We start from the raw sequence: 20263 nt of genomic DNA on the forward strand, positions 1-20263 counted from the left end.
AGAAGGTCAATTACAAATTTACAGTCTTTTCAATTTGAACATAGGCAAGAATGATTAGGACACAAGATTAATTATCACCCATTGAACTTAATATAATTGAGGGTTCAATAAAACGACAAAAGAGTGTATGTGGAGATGTAGAGAGGACACGTGTCAAGTGTTTATCTTAAGCAAATGATGTCATGAGATTAAGTTCATCAATCCTTGGAATTGGATGATCATAATCCAGCCGCCATATTTGGATAGGTGGGATCTATTAAAAACAAAAGTAAATTAAAGCAATTATATTACTCCAGCTGGCTTTGTGGGTCCTAGCCATGCAACTGATCACTTTTTTTGTCCTAATCCCTATATTTTTCCACATGAGGACAAATTACCTCAACCATAAATTGCCATCCAATTCTGTCCTCCCAAAAGTTTCAATCTTTCCCACTTGCTCTCTTCTATCTTCAGTCTTTTTGGCCTTTGTTTGAGTTGGATACTTAGAAATCTTGATAGACATGACGATGAAGAAGAACCCGGAATCGAAATTGCCGCCGGGTTTTAGATTTCATCCGACCGATGAGGAACTAATCCTTCATTACCTTAAAAAGAAACTCACTTCACTTCCTTTTCCTCTTTCGATCATTGCAGATGTTGATCTTTATAAGTTTGATCCGTGGGACTTACCAGGTTCATTTCATTCTTTTATCCGTTTTACGTTTCTGATGTTTCATTTTTATTTTTAAAAGCGCTTCTGAAACTCCAAAACTCTATATTTATAACACCGCTTTCGTTGTTTTCAGTAACTTTTCGGTGTTTTTGTGTTTTTGTTTCCGTGCGCTGATGGTATGTTTTTGTTGTTGTTGATCAGAAAAAGCTGCGTTTGGAGAGAAAGAGTGGTATTTTTTCAGTCCAAGAGATAGGAAATACCCTAATGGAGCAAGGCCTAATAGATCAGCAGCTTCTGGGTATTGGAAGGCAACCGGCACAGACAAGGTTATAGTAGCATCAGCTGCTGGCCGCAGCGGTGGCGGTGGCGGTGCTGTGCAAGAAAATATTGGAGTGAAGAAGGCTCTTGTGTTCTACAAGGGTAGACCTCCTAAAGGAATCAAAACTAACTGGATTATGCATGAATATCGCTTAGCTGATGCTCCAACTTACAATCACAAGCCCAAAAATTCAACCACTACAATGAGGGTATGCTTGCCATTTAACTTCGCATTTTGCACTTAATTGCACTTTTTTTGTACGTCACTTAAGTATTTTTTTCGTCCAAATTCATTTAGTGAGTTGTCAATTGTAAGGTAAAATTTAAAATTGGTAATTAAAATAGAAGAATTTGAAAGTCGTTAACCATTGTGTAAAAACACTAAAATTTGGTAATCGCCAAAACTTTTAATCCCATTTTACCTTTTTCAAAAAATAAATTTAGAAAACAAATTAATACTTTTTTAAAAAACATTTGTATGTGTTTTGCAGCTAGATGATTGGGTTCTTTGCCGGATTTACAAGAAAACACAAGCTCCACCTCCGGCGGCAGCTCCGGAAACTAGTGATCATGATCAAGAAGAAGAGGAAGAAGAAGATCAATTTGTCAAAGAAAATGTTTTAAAAACCTTGAAAAATCCCATAACCAACAATTACCCTCTCATGCCTCAAAAATCATATTCTTTCTCAAACCTACTAGATGCCATGGATTACAATATACTCAGTAATTTCCTATCAGACAATAACCAATTCAACTCAACTGAGTATAATTCACTCAACACTACTACTGCAATGCTAAACAACTCTAACCCTAACCCTAATACTAGCAGCAGTAGCAGTTACTTGCTTCACAAGTTACCAGATCAGTTGAATTCGGATACTCCATTAATGCCAAACATGGAAAATAAGCTCAAGCGTCCATTATCCACCATTGATGAAGATATCAATAACTATCAGCCGTTCAAGAGATTCAACAATTCTTACAATTTTAGTAATACCACAACCCAAATTACTGATCATCAATACAATTTCCTGAACCAGCCGTTCTTGAACCAGCAACTAGTTTTAAACCCTAATCTTCAGTTCCAGGATAAATTATTGCATCATTAAGAATACATTTCTTGTGTATAGAACATAAAAAAATTGAGCTGCTTGAAATGGATAATATGGTATATGTCAAAAAGATTATACCATTTGATAATAGTCAAAAGAAAATTAGAAAAAGAAAACAAAAATTAGGGTTGATTGTATATGTGGAATCATCATATATATGTGTAGACATGATTTTTGTAGAAATTTAATATGTGTAAAATAATAAATTTGAAATGAAAAATCAGATTCACAGTTTAGGATTTTGGTTCTTTTCAATATGGAATAAAATAAAGGTTGATTGCATCATCAATATCCTAATTTGCTATAAAATTATTGGGATGATTGCATCAGTTTGTGATGGATGATGATGATGGATAAATTAACAAGATTCCATTCACACTAGCTAGCCATGTAATCATGATTACTTATAGATATAGTAGTTGATACAAATAATTAATTATCATTAAAGTTCAACACTCTTGTTAAGCTTCGAGTATAAGGGTGATGGATCAAAATCATACTTAATTAATAACAATTGATTATTATTAATATAATTATTAAATAGAAAATTTCATTCGTGTGATGTAAAATTAACTGAAAAAATGAAAAAAAATATATATTTTCATAAACAAATAAAATATAGGCAAAATGAAATTGTTGGGCCGTAACTATGAGTTATGACCAAATTGAATAAACATCCTTAAAAATAATTTTAGAAGTCTATTAATTTTAAAAGTCTTAATAATTACGTCTTTTAAGCAAATTAAAAAAATTAAGGACTTTAATTGATAAATAAAAGATATAATTCAATATGACATCATATTTTTATGATAAATTAGTCCATATTTAAAGAATTTTATGTATTTTTTTACTAATAATTTTATCAGTCTATTTTTTTACCGTTTGGATATAGTTGTTATGATTCGTAAAATTAATAAATCAGACTGTCAAAATTATTCTTTAAAAATATTTTTCAATTCGATCATACTTATTGTTAAATAAAATCATCTTGTCTAGTATATTATATTCGAATTGTCATGGGGGATGCTTAGCAGAATCTACTTCTCAAGTATGCATAATAATGAGACAATGACGAAATTGCTTGATCAGCGGCCAGATTTAGCACTATCTGTACCTAATTATAGTATAATTTAGATTATAATATTCTTCGTTCATGACATTGAAATGATTGCTTCATGTCATGATTTCTTTATCCTAAATGCATATCTTTATCACATTATAATAAATCATTGAAATAATAACACTATTGTAGAGAATTTTTTAAATAGACTCGGTCCATCATTTATTAATAGACTAAACTCATCACATTATGACATGTCATTAAAATAAACACTATCATAATATTACTATTCAAAAGTGTAAAAAAAAAATAAACAAATACAATGGTCACACTATTTTAATAACGTGTCATAATATAATAGGTTAGTACATAAATGACGTGGTAGACCGAGTCTACCTAAAAATCTCTCCACTATTGTAATATTACTATTCATAAGTGTAAAATAATAATAAATAAAATTACGATATTGCCACTATTTTAATGACGTGTCATAATATGATAGACTCACAAATAACGTGATAGACTGAGTCTACCTAAAAATTCCTCTTTATAATTGTTCAGTTCCTTTATCAAAATTTATACATTTATTATATCTGGATTTCAATATTGAATATTAAAATCTAACAGAAAAAATATATAGAAGGTTTATTTATCCAATAAAAGATTTAATCACATAGTTTGTGCATACAAAATATTATTATAGAAAGAATTCTGGATTATGACTGATTTTGTAAATGTAATCAAATTTTATTATTTACATTTCGAATAACTAAATAAATTCTTCGTATATGATGACGGAAGTCTTGTTGAAAAATTATGGAAAATACAATAAAATAAATTAATTTCATTGACATTAGCAATTTAGCACAAACATATTAAACAAAGAGAGTATTTTTTTTATATAAATCATAAGAATTTATGCCGTCAATGAATTTACATGACACCATAGGAAAGGGAAAAAATAACTTATTAAAATGTTTAGGTATTTATTTATTTTATCTTTTCTTATTTAATAAGTTTTTCTATTTTTTTAATAGGTCCTTTTATAGACGGAAGTGGTGAGTATGTCAATCGCCGTTACATGATTAATAATTTTTACTTTAAAAGTAATAAAAAGTCTCTATATTTTTAAATTTATATTTACTGGGTTTTCTATTTTTATTTAATAGGCCCTTGTATTTATATATTTTATTTATTTGGTCCCTTTTAAATTATGTCTCACGTGTGTTTTATGATAGATGTAACGAATTCCCTATTCTGGTTCAAGAAAACACCTATAAATTTAAAATAAATCAAACTTAAAAATAAAATAAAATAAAAATTTTAAAAACAACCAGATAAATAAATTTTGCAAACTACATGGTTTTTGGATATCCCCATATAACACACCATAAAAATATAATGGACCAATTGATCATCCACTTTTTTTTTGTGAATCGCCCACTTACATTGATTAAATGAATGGAATCAACCTATTTAGTGCAACGAAGAAATGGATCTAACATGTGTGAATTTTTTTATCATCGGCCTATAATTGATATAAACCTAAATTTTTCCTATAAAAAAATATACTTAAATTTTATTTTATTTTTTTATTTTTTTATTACAGATAATAAAGTTAGAATGAAACTAGTCGTGATAATGGTGATGATTATGTCAGTAAAACAAATAAGGAAAATGATAATTCAGAGACAAGTAATACCATAGTTTATTAATTTCCCATTTTAGCAAGTACCAGTAATTAATCAAGATATGATTAATCTAATGTTCACGTAATTAGTATATTTGCTTTCATAACTGAAAATGAATTAATACTGTCATGGTTGAGAGCAGTTGGAACTTGGAAGGAGGGTATATGCTATATGATCACTTTTGGGAATTAGATAATTAAATAAAATTCAATCCTTTTATAGAAAATTTATAAACACGTCCACATTCAATTATACATGATTTTTTAGTGAAATATATATTTATATAGTCATGTTTTTTTATAGTGCACATTTAATTTAAAATTTGAACATATCTAAAAGCATATTAATGTGAGTCTATTTTGAGGAAAACCCTTTCAAATTCTAACAAACCCCATCTTTGTTTATTTAGAAAATGGTTTTTAGTCATATAATTTAAGCTTAATCATAAAAATCTGTCCACATTTTCATTTTTTCGTTTAAAACACAAACTTTAAAATTTTTTAATTTTAACTTATTTTTCATTTTTCAATTTTAATTACAGAATTAATTTTAATTACAGTCATTTATTCAAATTGAAAGAGAAAATTTTCAAATTAAATTACTATGACAACTTTTTATTAATTATTATGGTAATTATATATTACGTTCATATGTTTTTTCTATTATCGAAGATTTTTTAAAAATATATATATTTGTTTTGACAAAATTAAGGTTTAAATGCACAAAAAATCACCAACTTTCGCGTGTTTTTGATATTTAACATGAACTTTTAATTTTGGCGTACAAATACATGAATTTTTAAAATTTTGCAATAATGGCACGGACACCGTTTTGGATGTAAAACGACACCATTTTGGATGTAAAACGTAACCGTTTTGAATAATAAAACGCAAACGTGATACTTAATTGTAAAATTTAGAAGTTAATGTTAAATCTGCCAAAATTAAAATTTCATTTTAAATACCAAAAACACGCGAAAGTTTATAATCTTTTTATACATTTAAGCCCAAAATTAATGGATAATCTATTTAATAAACTATTAAGAGCGGAAATGGATGATGAATTCTCCAATAAACCAGATGAAATAATTAATGTCGCTCAACTTATGAAAGTATTTGATGATTGCGAATTATATATTAATAATTATTTGATCATTGGTAATTACCAATAATAATTGTAGATAAATTTATTTTGGTAAAATTATAATTAATTTAACTCTGAACAAAGTCAAGGCATAGGCTTGAGATCCGGTTAATCAGAATTTTTCTTCTCATCTTACTAGTTGGCGTGGCAATCTTCTTTCTCTTGCGGATAGGCTTATTTTAAAAAAGTCTGTTCTTAGTAGTGTGCCTGTTTATTATATGTGCTTTCCTAATATTACTTGGTTCAGTTATTTTATTTATGCATTAAGAAGTTTTTTTTTTGATAATTGGGGAGGGGGGAGCGCTTGTGGGAGGATTGGAACCCACGACCTTGGCATTTACTGCCCAGCGCTTATACCATTTGAGCTACAGCTCGTTGGTATGCATTAAGAAGTTTATTAGGCGTTTTTTATGAAATGGTTCTTTAGAGGGATATTATTTCAGTAAAGTTTTTTGGTCAGTAGTTTGCTCTACTTTCTCTGAAGGTGGTTTGAATATTACTCCGTTTCGGTTGAAGAATTCTTATTTGCTTTTGAAATGGATTTGAAAATAGATGAATGCGGATGGTGGAAGTCTTTGGTTCTCTGTTACCTCAAACAGTTTGAACATTTTAAACCGGTTTGACATTGTCTTCGGAAATTATAATTGATTGTCTCAACTTTAAAAATGCATTTTTTTCGTCTTGCATTGAAAATTCAGAAACTTTGGTTTTTCTTTTGAATATTTCCGCTATTGTGGAGAATGGATATAAAATTCATTTTGTTTAATTAACGAAAAATAGATACTATGTAACTTTCAAGTGAAGACGTTAGCAAGAACAGCTGATGAAAGAAGGTCGGAGGAAGGATAGATAGTTGTTGGTAAAAATACGCAAGCGTACGTATGCCAACTTGTAATACAGACTGTGAAGTCCGGATATCGTACCCACAGGGAAAGCTACTAAAGACAACCAGTTAGGAGACTCAATTTGAATAGCCAAAAAGATATTTGAATGTTGTTATTAAACTAAATAAACTGAAATAACAATTATGGATAAAATTAAATAAAGCTGTAATGAAAATAAGGCTTTAACAATGATGGGAAGAACAGGGATTATTAACTTTCATTATGCTGTTCAGTCAGATTGGAATATGAATTTGGTTGTTCTACTAAGGTTCAGGCTAATCGTAAGCACCTAAAATTCTCTCTCGAGCAATTGCAGGCAAAAACAGATAACAAACTAGTAACAGGCTAATTACTCACTCTCGCACAATAATTAACCTAAATTACTAATCAATTAATGTTTATGAAGTAAACCCTGAGAACACGTACTCGTCGATTCACTCTCGCGCAATCAACTCTTACGTTCTTAATTATGTTGGTCAATTCCAGTTTTACTCTCTCGAGCTAAAACCAAAACACAGGACAATGAATAAATTGGCCAAATAAATTCAAGCATTAAGAATAATAATTAAAACATAGTAATAACAACAACCCACATATCTAATCAATCTAAACAGACATAAATCCCATCAATAATCCCCACGTTGGGTTTATCTACACATATTTAAAGAAAGTTCAATAACATTGTATATAAAATTCATAGTGACAAAGAAAACAACAATAATAGATCTCTCAATAATCGTCGTACCTTGTTTGCTAGGAACTCAATGCAATATAGATGAATAATCCAGAAAATAGAGTAGAAAACGATGAAGAAAGTAATGCTAAGCTATTGTCTAATCTGAATCATAAAGTTTCGAGCTAAGCTCAGATTAGATCACCCTAATACAATGTTTTTGAATGGTATTTATACTAATTCTTCTTGTAATCTTCGAGCTACATGAAATTCCCACAATACCCAGGTCTTTATTTGTCGAAATTCACTTTCGGAGGGCCAAAAACGTCCTTTCAGCAAGCAGGAATCGTGGAGGGCACGTCGTGCACGTCAGGGGCACGTCGTGCCCTCACTCAGCAAAAATATATGGCGCACGACGTGCAGGAGACAAGGGCACGTCGTGCACCCTACAAATTTCAGCCCAAAAGCTCTGTTTCCAAGGGCTCGTCGTGCTCTCGTCGTGCACTATAGAGTGCACGTCGTGCACCATTTCAGCTGCAGAACTTCCAATTTCAAAATGTCATAACTCCTTGTATACACGTCGGAATGAGGCGATTCTTGATTCTACGGAAAGCTTAAGATGTCTACTTCATTTCTCCAGAAGATCACAAATTCATTTGAAGTCTCTAACTGCCCCAAAATTATCAATCAATGCAGTAGGGTCAGATTCACAAATAGGAAATTGTGCTCTCGGCGTCTGTTTTCATCAAGAACCTCCGAAATGCTCCAATTATCTCCAAAACTCATTGATTTCCATGAATACACCTGAAATACTTGGACATAACAATAAGAACCAAAACAAATATGAATTCAACATTAAATATGCAATAAAGAGACCTAAAAGTACCTAGAAAATAGGAGTATTTCTACTCCTATCAAACATCCTCACACTTACCTTTTGCTTGTCCTCAAGCAAATAAAGAACAAATGCCACATTACCAATCACCAAACTTTGCCAAAAATTTCAAAATTAAAGCACTTTCACAACCCCCTAAATAATGAACCGATCAACACTAAACCTTTAAGCCAAACAACACCACAACAATAACATCAAATAACAATGTCTAGTGCCAAATCATGAATCAATAACACCGAGACTACACAGTTACACTTATTAAAACATGATTTCGAAATCACATTGATCATAAAAGCAATCCAATCAATTCAAAAACAACACATGAAACTCGAGCGAATGAGCAAAATTACAAGCATGCATAATGAAATCACCAAGTAACTCCTCACAAGGTAGTCTCTCGCACACAAGTGTAAAAGGTGTAAAAATTAAGCTCTCACATCAATACATGTAATCTTGCCATAAGCTTGCATGTAGTCCACAATTCCACTGCTAAGTTAAGTTAAACAAAAAGAATCAAAATGGACTTTTAAAGGGTTGTAATGGGGTCTAGGTTAGGGTGTGGAAAAAGGTAAATAACAAGATGAAAAATGACTTGACAAATCAACAAACACAAACTAGAAACCATGTAAATAAAACTTCAGCTCTTTCTTTATATCAATCTCTTTTTCTTTACTTTTCATGCCTTGAGTTCTTATTTTCATATTTATATCTTTTAACCTCAATTTCTCTATTTTTATTTCTTTTTCTTTGCTTTCTTTTTCAAGTTCTCTTTTATTTTTCGCTCTTTTCCTGAACTTCAAAAGGCAACACTAATCATATCAAACAAGAGATAATCAATCTAATATCATGAGCTGAGGATGTTAAACATTCTCACACTAGTTTCTTGCATATCTATCAATCTGTCAAGTCAAAATAAGGTAGAAAAGAGGAGAATAAGAAAAGGTAAAGTGTGTAAAATGTGTGTAAAACAACAAAAATATGGCTAAGGCTCAAATTGGTTAAACTAAGGGATAATGGGTAGGCTTATTTAAAGTGGTCTAAAGAATGGGTCATCCTAATTGCCATTTATCACTTTCAAATTATTCAACCTACAATGCAATTTTACTGTGGACGCAAGGCAAGTTCTAGAAAATCAACATGTATCGACTCACACCACAATAAAATGAGACATAAAAAGTATGCTCGATAAGGCTCAAATATCTCACAAAACTGGGTAAACACAAGGTGATTTAAAATACAAACATGTTTAATTGCTCAAAATTTCAAAATTTACACAAGTGCTCATGTCAAGATTTTCATGCCAAAATTCACAATATTCAGAAGAAAGAACATGTTTTCCGAAGCGCAAAATTTCACCTCAGTCCTATTAATTCATGCTGGCTAACTAAGCAAAAGTTATTTAACTGTCATTCTCACAATGTTGTTCTAACACAAAAGCAAAAATTAACCAACTCATTAAATAGGGGGAACGAAAACACTAAAATCTCAGAAATTCTGACATCGCAGCAGTCATGGCATAGACAACAAAATGACAAAGCAAAGCGGTAAGTGCAAGTAGCACAATATATAACATGACATAGCATAAATACACCCCACGGGTTCACCACATAAAACTAAACAACTCCTAAAACAACCTACAGACAGACATAATACTCAAAATAAAAACATAAAAATAAAAAGAAAACAGAGTTTTCTCCACACCCTCACACTAAACGATGCATTGTCCCCAATGCATAAAAACAAATAAAACATAAAACATAACTGAAACATAAAAGTGTAAAGGGTGAAAGGAAAGATACCCTTGGGATTGCCTCCCAAGCGCGCTTGTTTATGGTCATTAGCTTGACCGTATGGCAGACAAATCATGGCGGATCAAAAAGAGCAACTCGCTCATGTCCTTTAGCAATAAAAGTTTTCGAACATGGTTTGCACCATTGTTCAAGAACCTTGAAGATCTCGCCGGTTGCGCTTTCCAATTCCACCACTTCAGGACCAATGTTGCGTCGGAGTTTGAATGGTCCACTCCATTGCGATACCAGCTTACCTGTACATGAACGTACTTGAGAAGTATTCAGAATGACAAGCTCACTTACATCGGTGCTTCCGGTTTGCACTGGATCGATGCTACTCGCCTTAGAGCAAAATTTTAACCTCCACCCTGCCCATTGTTTGGGTTTACCCTTTTGCAGTTTGGCTGAGAGTGGAAGTTTCGAAGGTGCTCTCTTTTTTACTGACTGTGCAGGCACACCACACAAAGTCTTATGCAGTGGTTTTTCTTTCCTTGATGGGTTGAATTCTTGAGATGTCGTAGGACAATCTAAGTACAACACATCCCTCATGCTCTTATGTTCACTCTCCTCCACACAGTCAATTCTCATGCACTTTTCCTCACGACTCACGCTTCGCACCCTTTTGGTCATCTCAAACTCTACACTTTCATCCTCTAATCGCAGAGTCAACTTGCCTGCATTCACATCAATGAGAGCTCTGCTGGTGTTCATGAACGGTCGTCCGAGAATTAGAGGACACTCCATATCGATCTCATAGTCAAGAACGACAAAATCCACAAGAAATATGAATTTGTCGATCTTAACTAAAACATCCTCCACAATTCCATATGGCTTTTTGACAGAGTGGTCAGCAAGCTGCAACATCATGGGAGTGGTCTTAACCTGTTGATCACCAAGCAGCTGTCTAAACAAAGAAAGGGGCATCAAATTTATGCTGGCACCCAAATCACAAAGACAATTAGCAGTTCTTAAATCACCAATAGTACAGGGAACAGAAAAACTCCCTGGGTCTTCAAGCTTTGTAGGCAACTTGCTCAAACTGATTGAACTGCAATTCTCTGTAAATGGAACCGTACTCTCGTCCCAGCTCCGCTTTTTCATCAGAATGTCTTTCAAGAATTTGGCATAATGCGGCATCTCTCTGAGTGCATCCGCCAGGCTGATATTGATTTGCAGCTTCTTGAAAGTTTCTAAGAACTTGTGAAACTTCCAAGTGTCTTGTGGCTTCTTCAGTCTGTGTGGAAAAGGAATCTTAGGAACATATGGTGGAGGTGGAGTATATGGTTTTGAAACTTGTGACTCAGTAGCACCACCCTCACACTGCTCCTTCTCTGCCTCTACTACAACCTTCTCTACATGAGGTTCAGGCAACACTTTTGAACTTCTCAGTGTTATCGTCTTGACTTGCTCTCTCGGATTTGCCTCAGTAGTGGATGGTAAACCCACTTGATTTCGAGTCTGAAGTGCTTGGGCCATCTGCTGATTCTGCAACTCAAGATTGTGGATAGTGGCAGCATGATTCCTCAATGTTTGCTGCGTTTCTGCTTCATTCTTCAACATTAACTCCATCATCTTGTCCACCTTACTATAAAGAGACTCTCCTTGCTCTCTTTGCTGAACGCCAGGTGGATGCTGAGGCCTATTGTTCTGATGTTGGAAGTTTCCATGATTCTGGAAGTTGCCCTGATTCTGTTGTGGCCCTTGTACTCCTTGAAAATTTGGACCTGTCTGATTGTTGGCATTACCCCCAGTATCCTTCCATGAGAAATTCGTGTGATTCCTCCATCCTGGATTGTAAGTAGCAGCATATGGATCATTGCCCTGTCTCTGTCCTCCCACAAAATTGACCTGCTCATTGAAAGCATGTCCCATCACATAGCAGTCATTTGCCACGTGGGTAGGATCTCCACATACTTCACAGCTACTCTGAACTGCAGCAACACTTCCCATAGTCATCCCTGCAGCTTGCCTCATAAGAATATCAACCTGAGCTTGCAGTGAGGCATTCTTCGCTTTCAGACTCTCCACAGCTGGATCAACACTGACTGCCATTACTCCTCTCTGCGCAGGTACTTTTGCCCTCTCGTTCGGCCAAGTACATCCATTTATGGCCATTTCATCTAATAGGGCAAATGCCTCATCGGTCGTCTTCCTCATTAGTGACCCTCCTGCAACTACATCTATAGCGCTTCTCCCCAACTCAGTTGACCCATTGTAGAAATTCTGGATCAGATTCTCTCTAGTGATGTGATGATGAGGAACTTTCCTCTGCATCTCCTTGTATCGCTCCCACGCTTCATGTATCGATTCTCCATCGTTTTGCTGATAGAGCATAATATCCCTAGTCAGCTTTGCAGTCTTTGCCATGGAGAAGTACTTGCTCATGAAGGCTTTTGCCAAATCTGACCAATTGTTAATCCCCGCTCTAGGCAATGCATGGATCCACTGCTTCGCTCTATCCCTCAGAGAAAATGGGAATAAGCGCAGCCAAACTTCATCGTCTGTCATGTTGTTGAGCTTGAATGTACTACACACCTCCAAAAAATCGGCGATGTGTTGATTCGGATCTTCATTAGGTAGCCCATAAAATTGACAGCGCGCTTCTATCAGCTGAATGACACTTGTCTTGATCTCATAGTGGTTTGCTAGTACAGGATGTGCAAAATAACCATGAGTAGTGTTGCCCACGGTTGGCTGAAAGAACTCCATCAATGTTCGTACTCTCTGTCCGCCATTGTTCTCTCCCTGCACATCCTGCGGATATTGCTGATTTTGTGGGGGAACTCTATTATCCACCACAGGATTGAAACCAGGTGGGATACCATCTTCGTCTGCCATATTCTGATTCCTTTGAGCTGATTTTCGGACACTTCGCTCAAAGGTAGTGAGATCTTGTTGAAAAGGTTCTAGCGGTAGTCCTTTACGTCGTGTATTATGCATACACTATGAGAAGGGTACTTGAAACAACACAAACAACAAAATACCACGCGTAAAACAAGAAGAAAAAAAAAATAACAACTAAAACAAGCCAAGCTATCCTAACTTAGATGTTAAAGATATGCTTTCCCCGGCAACGGCGCCAAAAACTTGTTGGTAAAAATACGCAAGCGTACGTATGCCAACTTGTAATACAGACTGTGAAGTCCGGATATCGTACCCACAGGGAAAGCTACTAAAGACAACCAGTTAGGAGACTCAATTTGAATAGCCAAAAAGATATTTGAATGTTGTTATTAAACTAAATAAACTGAAATAACAATTATGGATAAAATTAAATAAAGCTGTAATGAAAATAAGGCTTTAACAATGATGGGAAGAACAGGGATTATTAACTTTCATTATGCTGTTCAGTCAGATTGGAATATGAATTTGGTTGTTCTACTAAGGTTCAGGCTAATCGTAAGCACCTAAAATTCTCTCTCGAGCAATTGCAGGCAAAAACAGATAACAAACTAGTAACAGGCTAATTACTCACTCTCGCACAATAATTAACCTAAATTACTAATCAATTAATGTTTATGAAGTAAACCCTGAGAACACGTACTCGTCGATTCACTCTCGCGCAATCAACTCTTACGTTCTTAATTATGTTGGTCAATTCCAGTTTTACTCTCTCGAGCTAAAACCAAAACACAGGACAATGAATAAATTGGCCAAATAAATTCAAGCATTAAGAATAATAATTAAAACATAGTAATAACAACAACCCACATATCTAATCAATCTAAACAGACATAAATCCCATCAATAATCCCCACGTTGGGTTTATCTACACATATTTAAAGAAAGTTCAATAACATTGTATATAAAATTCATAGTGACAAAGAAAACAACAATAATAGATCTCTCAATAATCGTCGTACCTTGTTTGCTAGGAACTCAATGCAATATAGATGAATAATCCAGAAAATAGAGTAGAAAACGATGAAGAAAGTAATGCTAAGCTATTGTCTAATCTGAATCATAAAGTTTCGAGCTAAGCTCAGATTAGATCACCCTAATACAATGTTTTTGAATGGTATTTATACTAATTCTTCTTGTAATCTTCGAGCTACATGAAATTCCCACAATACCCAGGTCTTTATTTGTCGAAATTCACTTTCGGAGGGCCAAAAACGTCCTTTCAGCAAGCAGGAATCGTGGAGGGCACGTCGTGCACGTCGTGCCCTCACTCAGCAAAAATATATGGCGCACGACGTGCAGGAGACAAGGGCACGTCGTGCACCCTACAAATTTCAGCCCAAAAGCTCTGTTTCCAAGGGCTCGTCGTGCTCTCGTCGTGCACTATAGAGTGCACGTCGTGCACCATTTCAGCTGCAGAACTTCCAATTTCAAAATGTCATAACTCCTTGTATACACGTCGGAATGAGGCGATTCTTGATTCTACGGAAAGCTTAAGATGTCTACTTCATTTCTCCAGAAGATCACAAATTCATTTGAAGTCTCTAACTGCCCCAAAATTATCAATCAATGCAGTAGGGTCAGATTCACAAATAGGAAATTGTGCTCTCGGCGTCTGTTTTCATCAAGAACCTCCGAAATGCTCCAATTATCTCCAAAACTCATTGATTTCCATGAATACACCTGAAATACTTGGACATAACAATAAGAACCAAAACAAATATGAATTCAACATTAAATATGCAATAAAGAGACCTAAAAGTACCTAGAAAATAGGAGTATTTCTACTCCTATCAATAGTTGGGTACAATTCCTCTACAAACATGAGTTAATTATTTGTTTAGAATTTTTAGTAACAAGAATTGCTTAATTTTTGAGATTGTGGTTCGGAATCAACCGGAGTTGCTGTCCTAGAATCGGCAGCCCCATATTGGTGAAGATGCTGATTTGGTCTGTCTTTTTCAGGTCATTTCCTCGTTTCAGTTAAGACAGGGTCAACTTTCTCCATTATTCTGGCAGCAACAGGATAAGTTTGGCAGCTTGTTTTCTAAGCAGATGAATTTTTTTATCTGCCCTGGCTCCTTGACCTGAGAAGTTTGCAGGTCATTGATTTGGAAACCTAATCTTCCGCCTCGTTTACAATTCTTTCTATGACTTTTGGCTTGAGATTAAATTTCTTCTTTTTTTCGGCTCTAACTAGGAGGGGCTTGTGTTGCTTGGGAGCCTATCTGATGCTTAAGCCGGTAAAATTTTTTTGGTAGATTAATGTGGTAATAAGTGTTTAAGGCTAAAAGAATGATTACCTCCCCAAGTATCGTTAGACTTCTATTTATAAGGCCTTTGGTGGCCAGTTATCTTGCTTTAGATCGTGATTTGTACCCACGATCTTCCATCGATACAGGGCCATGTTTCCCGATAATCCCGCTTAGTAGGAGAGACGGGTTGGTGCTCCTCTTTCCTTCAGGCGTATGGAAAACTTCAACTAGTTAGAGCAAAGCCTCTATTTTAATTGGGGAGGAACTTGAGAATGGCGTTCTTCAGGTCTCTGGGCGAACTAAGTTTAGGAGGCGTACCTTGGAGTTTGGACATATTTAGGTCGGTATCAAATTGCATTATTCATTGTAAAAGAAGTGAATCACGCTAACAAATGAGATGAATATCTTAAAGAAACTGAGAACCATGGTATCTTTTTTATTTTTCATTATAAAAAGTAGCAACATGAAATGCTATAATCCTCAATTTAGTAAAAAAAAAATTGAGAAAAGGCATAACCCCAAAACAAAAAAAATTATAAAAATAAATAAATTTTAGATATTTAATATTTTAGAACAATTTTAATTACAGAGTTATTTTATTTAGTTACTATAGTTTATGTATAATGAATTTTTTTTTAACATTTTTTATATTAAAAGTTTTTAATATATATATATATATATATATATATATGCACAAATACATGAAATTATGACTAGTATAACAATAATAATTATTATATCTGTCAGGAGCGGACCTAAAAAGAGCTTACGGTAAACTTTCAGTAAATTCTATTCCGTCTTATAAAAAATCTGAGGTCCGCCATTATCATTAGTTCCTTTCCTTTGTTCTAACACGGAAACCTCTCTTTTACCAGTGTTCCTTGCTTGGATGAACACCATGGAATAAACTAAAATGAATGTGGTATGCATAGCCTGGGGCACGGAACAGTCTGTTCGTTGCTTCAATTGAACGAAAATCATAATTGTACCTTCCCCGCAAACACTATAAATAGACATCTGGTGTTATGGTTTTTAATCAGATACACAACCCCAAATAACTCTCACTCAATTAAACTGATCAACCACCATGGCATCTCATTCTCTCCTATCTAATGAACCCACTTATAAGGTTTACTGTCAACATGGCCCAAATTTTCACCTCACTATCAGATACGAAAAAGTGGTTCTTGCACCTTCTGATCCTTCCGATAAATTTCAAGTATGACCAACTTCCTAAATTTCTTTTTGAGTATCTGCATTCTGGTTTGATACTAACTCATATATTATTGTTATATTGCTTCTTGACTATCTATGGAGTTGATTATTGTGGCAGAACTGGCACAAGGTTGAGAGAGGGAGTTTAAAATTGAAGGATAAACAACTTTTTTCCTGCTTTGCTTTAGTTAATAAAGCCAGTGGTCAGGCCATTAAGGCTAATGTAGACACTAAACAAGTAAGATACTAGGGTCATTAGCCAAAATGGTACCCAACTTTCGCACCTTGTATCAAAATGGTACCCAACCTTTAATTTGTATCAAAATGGTACCCAACCTTCTAACATTTGTTTCAAAATGGTTTTTTTAACATTTTTCAGCCACTTTTGATGACGTGGCAACCGGAAAAATAATTTTTTTATTAATATAAAATAAGAGTTCGTTTTAATTTTTTGAATTATATAAAATCTTATTTGTCATGAGATGTGAAAAAAATATAAAAAAATTAGTTTTCCGGTTGCCACATTATCAAAAGTGGCCGGAAATTGTTTAAAAAACCATTTTGATACAAACGTTAGAAGGTTGGGTACCATTTTGATACAAGGTGCAAAGGTTGGGTACCATTTTGGCTAATAACCCAAGATACTACTTAGCCTGTTTTTATTATCTTGGGAGTTGTTTATTATCTTAGCCTGTTTCATGTCATACAGCTCGAGCTGATTCCGTATAATCCGGATGTTGTTGATGAGTCCGTACTTTGGTCGGAAACCCATGATTTGGGTGATGGTTACAGGGCCATTTGGACGACTGCAAATGTCCATCTGAATTTAGATGCTTTCGGTGGCGAAGATCCCATCAAAAATGGTACTCCTGTTTGGCTCTGGAAGTGGCATGAAGGGCATAATCAGAGATGGAAGTTTACTCCTCAAAGTAAGTTGCTTATCTGAAAATGCAGCCATCTTTGTTCTTTTTTCGCTGACCATCTCGGGTTTTGATAGGCTTGAAAGATGGAGGAAGTCCAGTTTTAAAAGGCGGTAAACCTAACGTGACTGACATGAAGGTAGGCTCTGATGCACGCTATTTCATTTTTTTAATTCAATTCAACTGTAAATGAGATTGTTATTTATGGCGAGTGTTAATTAAGTTGGTGTGTGACTTTTCAGAAACCGCAATCTGAGTCTTCTAGACGGTATGACAAGATCAGGAAGGAATTCAGCGCAGTGTGTGCGCGAATAGTTGAAGCTAATTCCAAAAGTGCAGCTGATGAAGCCGTGCAGCAGCTGATGGAGATATTGAAAAGAGAGGTTAATGAGTTCAGGAATGATTTGAATGAGTTGAGACTTAAAGAATTAGCTGAAGCTAATGCCACAAGTGCAGCAATGCAAAAGCAAATAGTGGCATTAAATAATAAATTAAATTCAAGCTGGTGCGTGGTGATGTAATTTTATGTAAAACTTTTAATTTTCGTAATAATATCTTAATTGCAATTTTCCGTTGTAATTTTAGTCATTTTTTTTCAATCAATTTTGTTTTTGCGAGTTTTCTCCTCAGTACAATACACATATTAGTTTTATTTGTCTTTTCCGGTCATTTTAAGACCCATCAATCTTCCTTACCACTGTGACACTGTCTATGAGAAATTCTAAAGGGCACTCAACAAGATCTTGAAAACACTAACCAGCCAAGCACATAGAAGATAGTATTGAGTAAGCTGATATATCTTAACCTTTTGATCCCCCGTCTACAATCAATACCGTTTGATCTCTTCATTCACATTTTTGTAATTAAAACCAAGCTTTTAAACCTGTTCTTCTATCTACTTCTTATTTGAACAAATTATCCGCAAAGCAATTTTGCTCCCTAGGAGTATGGATGTCGATTTCTACAAGTATACGGATTCGATCAATAGTAATAGGAGTATGAAGTCTGAGTTATCAATTTCACAAAAAAGCAACATTTATTTAGTTAAACTCGATTTGGATAGCAATTAAACGATTGGTTTTGGTAACTAAAGATAAAAAGCATGTAAAAATATCAATTAAAAAGAATTAAATTATAAATCAACTAAACACGGGAATTCAATCTATTGGGAAAACAATTGGATATGACAAACAGAAATACTTATCTGAAACAATGTCATATGACTGCAATGAAATGTATGTGATCCGCGCTATCCCTAGACACTATTTCTGCTCTCTCGAGTCAAAAACTAGCAAAGGCTAATTATCACTAATCAAAATAATTAAGCAACTCACTCTCGCGTTATTACTAATCAACCTAATCAATGCTGATTAACCTAATAATATACCGCTAGAAAACCTAACATACATAGCTCATTCCCATGTGACAAATTCGATATGGGTCGTTGATTAATTGAGTCTAATCAGTCCTAAACTTGTTAACGTCATAATTTAATACTAGATAGGGTCATTAAGACCTTTAATTACCCACAAATAAACAATTAATCAATTCACATAAACAAAAGTACATTCATACATCATTGAAACATATCTAAACGTAAGGTAATATCATAAACCCAATTAGAAGAGTTTAGTCACTCATTACCTTTAAAGATTCAAATACAAATGGGGAGTAGAGAAAGATAAAAGTAGAAACTTAATTCGATAATATGCAGTAATAATCCATAATAAGCACCCATAATCCTTATTCAACTCTTAAATGTGAAGATTATAAAAAAAATGACCAAGTAAAATACCTTCCCAAAATGGGAAGCTATGGAGGTTACAAATAGCAATAATAATATTAATAATCCTGAATTCCATCTCATAAGTTTAAACTTCAATTTAATTTCAGCTTTAGTTAATTTTCATCATATTTGTTTTTTTCCAGTTTATTTAGTTTAATAATTTCATTAGCATATTTTTTTGACTATTCAAATTGAGTATCATAATTAGGTGTATCTAATAGCTTTTTTTGTGTATGGTACGATTACGGATTTCGCAGTTTATATTACTTGTTGATTCCGTATACTTGTGAATTTTTACCAAAAAGTTAATTGTTATTGATGTATGTATGAAATGGTTTATGGATGTTTAGACTCGACACAGAGCTACTATTTTTATTTTTTTGAGTCGGTCACAGTCCTCGAATTTAAGTCGTGAAACAGTCGGAGGGTGGAGGATAGGATGAAGACAGCGGTTGGAATTAATTATATTTTTAATAAATTTTTTAGATTTAATTAAATTTAGTTAAGATTTTAAATTAATTTTAAATTGATTATAATTTTAAATTATATTTTAAAGATGAAGGATTTATTTGAATTTTATTCGAATAAAAAAGAATATAATATTATCTTTATATTTAGTTTTTTTTTTAAATGATATCATCGTTGGAGTGAACAAGTAGTCTTAAATTAAAAAGTTAGGGCATAATTGAGAAATGCAAATATGGTAAGATTGTCGATTTTATAAAATTAGGGTAGAATCAAAAATTAAGGGAAAGAAAAGATATGGGTTAATTGAGATGTTAGGCCTAAAATTATAATTTATCAAATTTTTTAATATTTATCTTTTTTTTTTTCAATTGTATCACTATTTGACAATCTGGTACCTTTGAATTGTCGTGGCTACTGGAAAAACAATACAACAGTCATTTATGAATCACATTATTTTATTGAAAATGAAGTATCTTCTAAAATAAAATCACAATTTTTAT

At 33.7% G+C, this 20263-nt stretch overlaps 2 protein-coding genes and 1 non-coding gene across 3 annotated transcripts; all 3 read left to right on the forward strand.

Annotated features, from left to right (window-relative positions):
• The first annotated feature begins 394 nt into the window (after positions 1–394).
• Positions 395–2318, forward strand: LOC126671314 (NAC transcription factor 47-like). Its single transcript, XM_050365078.2, has 3 exons — positions 395–672; positions 854–1179; positions 1462–2318. Exons 1-3 carry the CDS (start codon positions 501–503, stop codon positions 2077–2079), a joined length of 1116 nt encoding a protein of 371 aa, XP_050221035.1. The 5' UTR covers positions 395–500; the 3' UTR covers positions 2080–2318.
• A 10145-nt stretch (positions 2319–12463) lies between these two features.
• LOC126676020 (small nucleolar RNA R71) lies at positions 12464–12570 on the forward strand. Its single transcript, XR_007640198.1, has one exon. It is a non-coding gene; the product is annotated as a small nucleolar RNA R71 (small nucleolar RNA).
• A 3642-nt stretch (positions 12571–16212) lies between these two features.
• Positions 16213–18075, forward strand: LOC126671184 (ricin B-like lectin R40G3). Its single transcript, XM_050364915.2, has 5 exons — positions 16213–16593; positions 16708–16827; positions 17299–17518; positions 17587–17648; positions 17752–18075. Exons 1-5 carry the CDS (start codon positions 16462–16464, stop codon positions 18028–18030), a joined length of 813 nt encoding a protein of 270 aa, XP_050220872.1. The 5' UTR covers positions 16213–16461; the 3' UTR covers positions 18031–18075.
• Positions 18076–20263: the final 2188 nt, after the last annotated feature.

Source organism: Mercurialis annua, linkage group LG3, assembly GCF_937616625.2.
Source record: "Mercurialis annua linkage group LG3, ddMerAnnu1.2, whole genome shotgun sequence".
Taxonomy (NCBI): domain Eukaryota; kingdom Viridiplantae; phylum Streptophyta; class Magnoliopsida; order Malpighiales; family Euphorbiaceae; genus Mercurialis; species Mercurialis annua.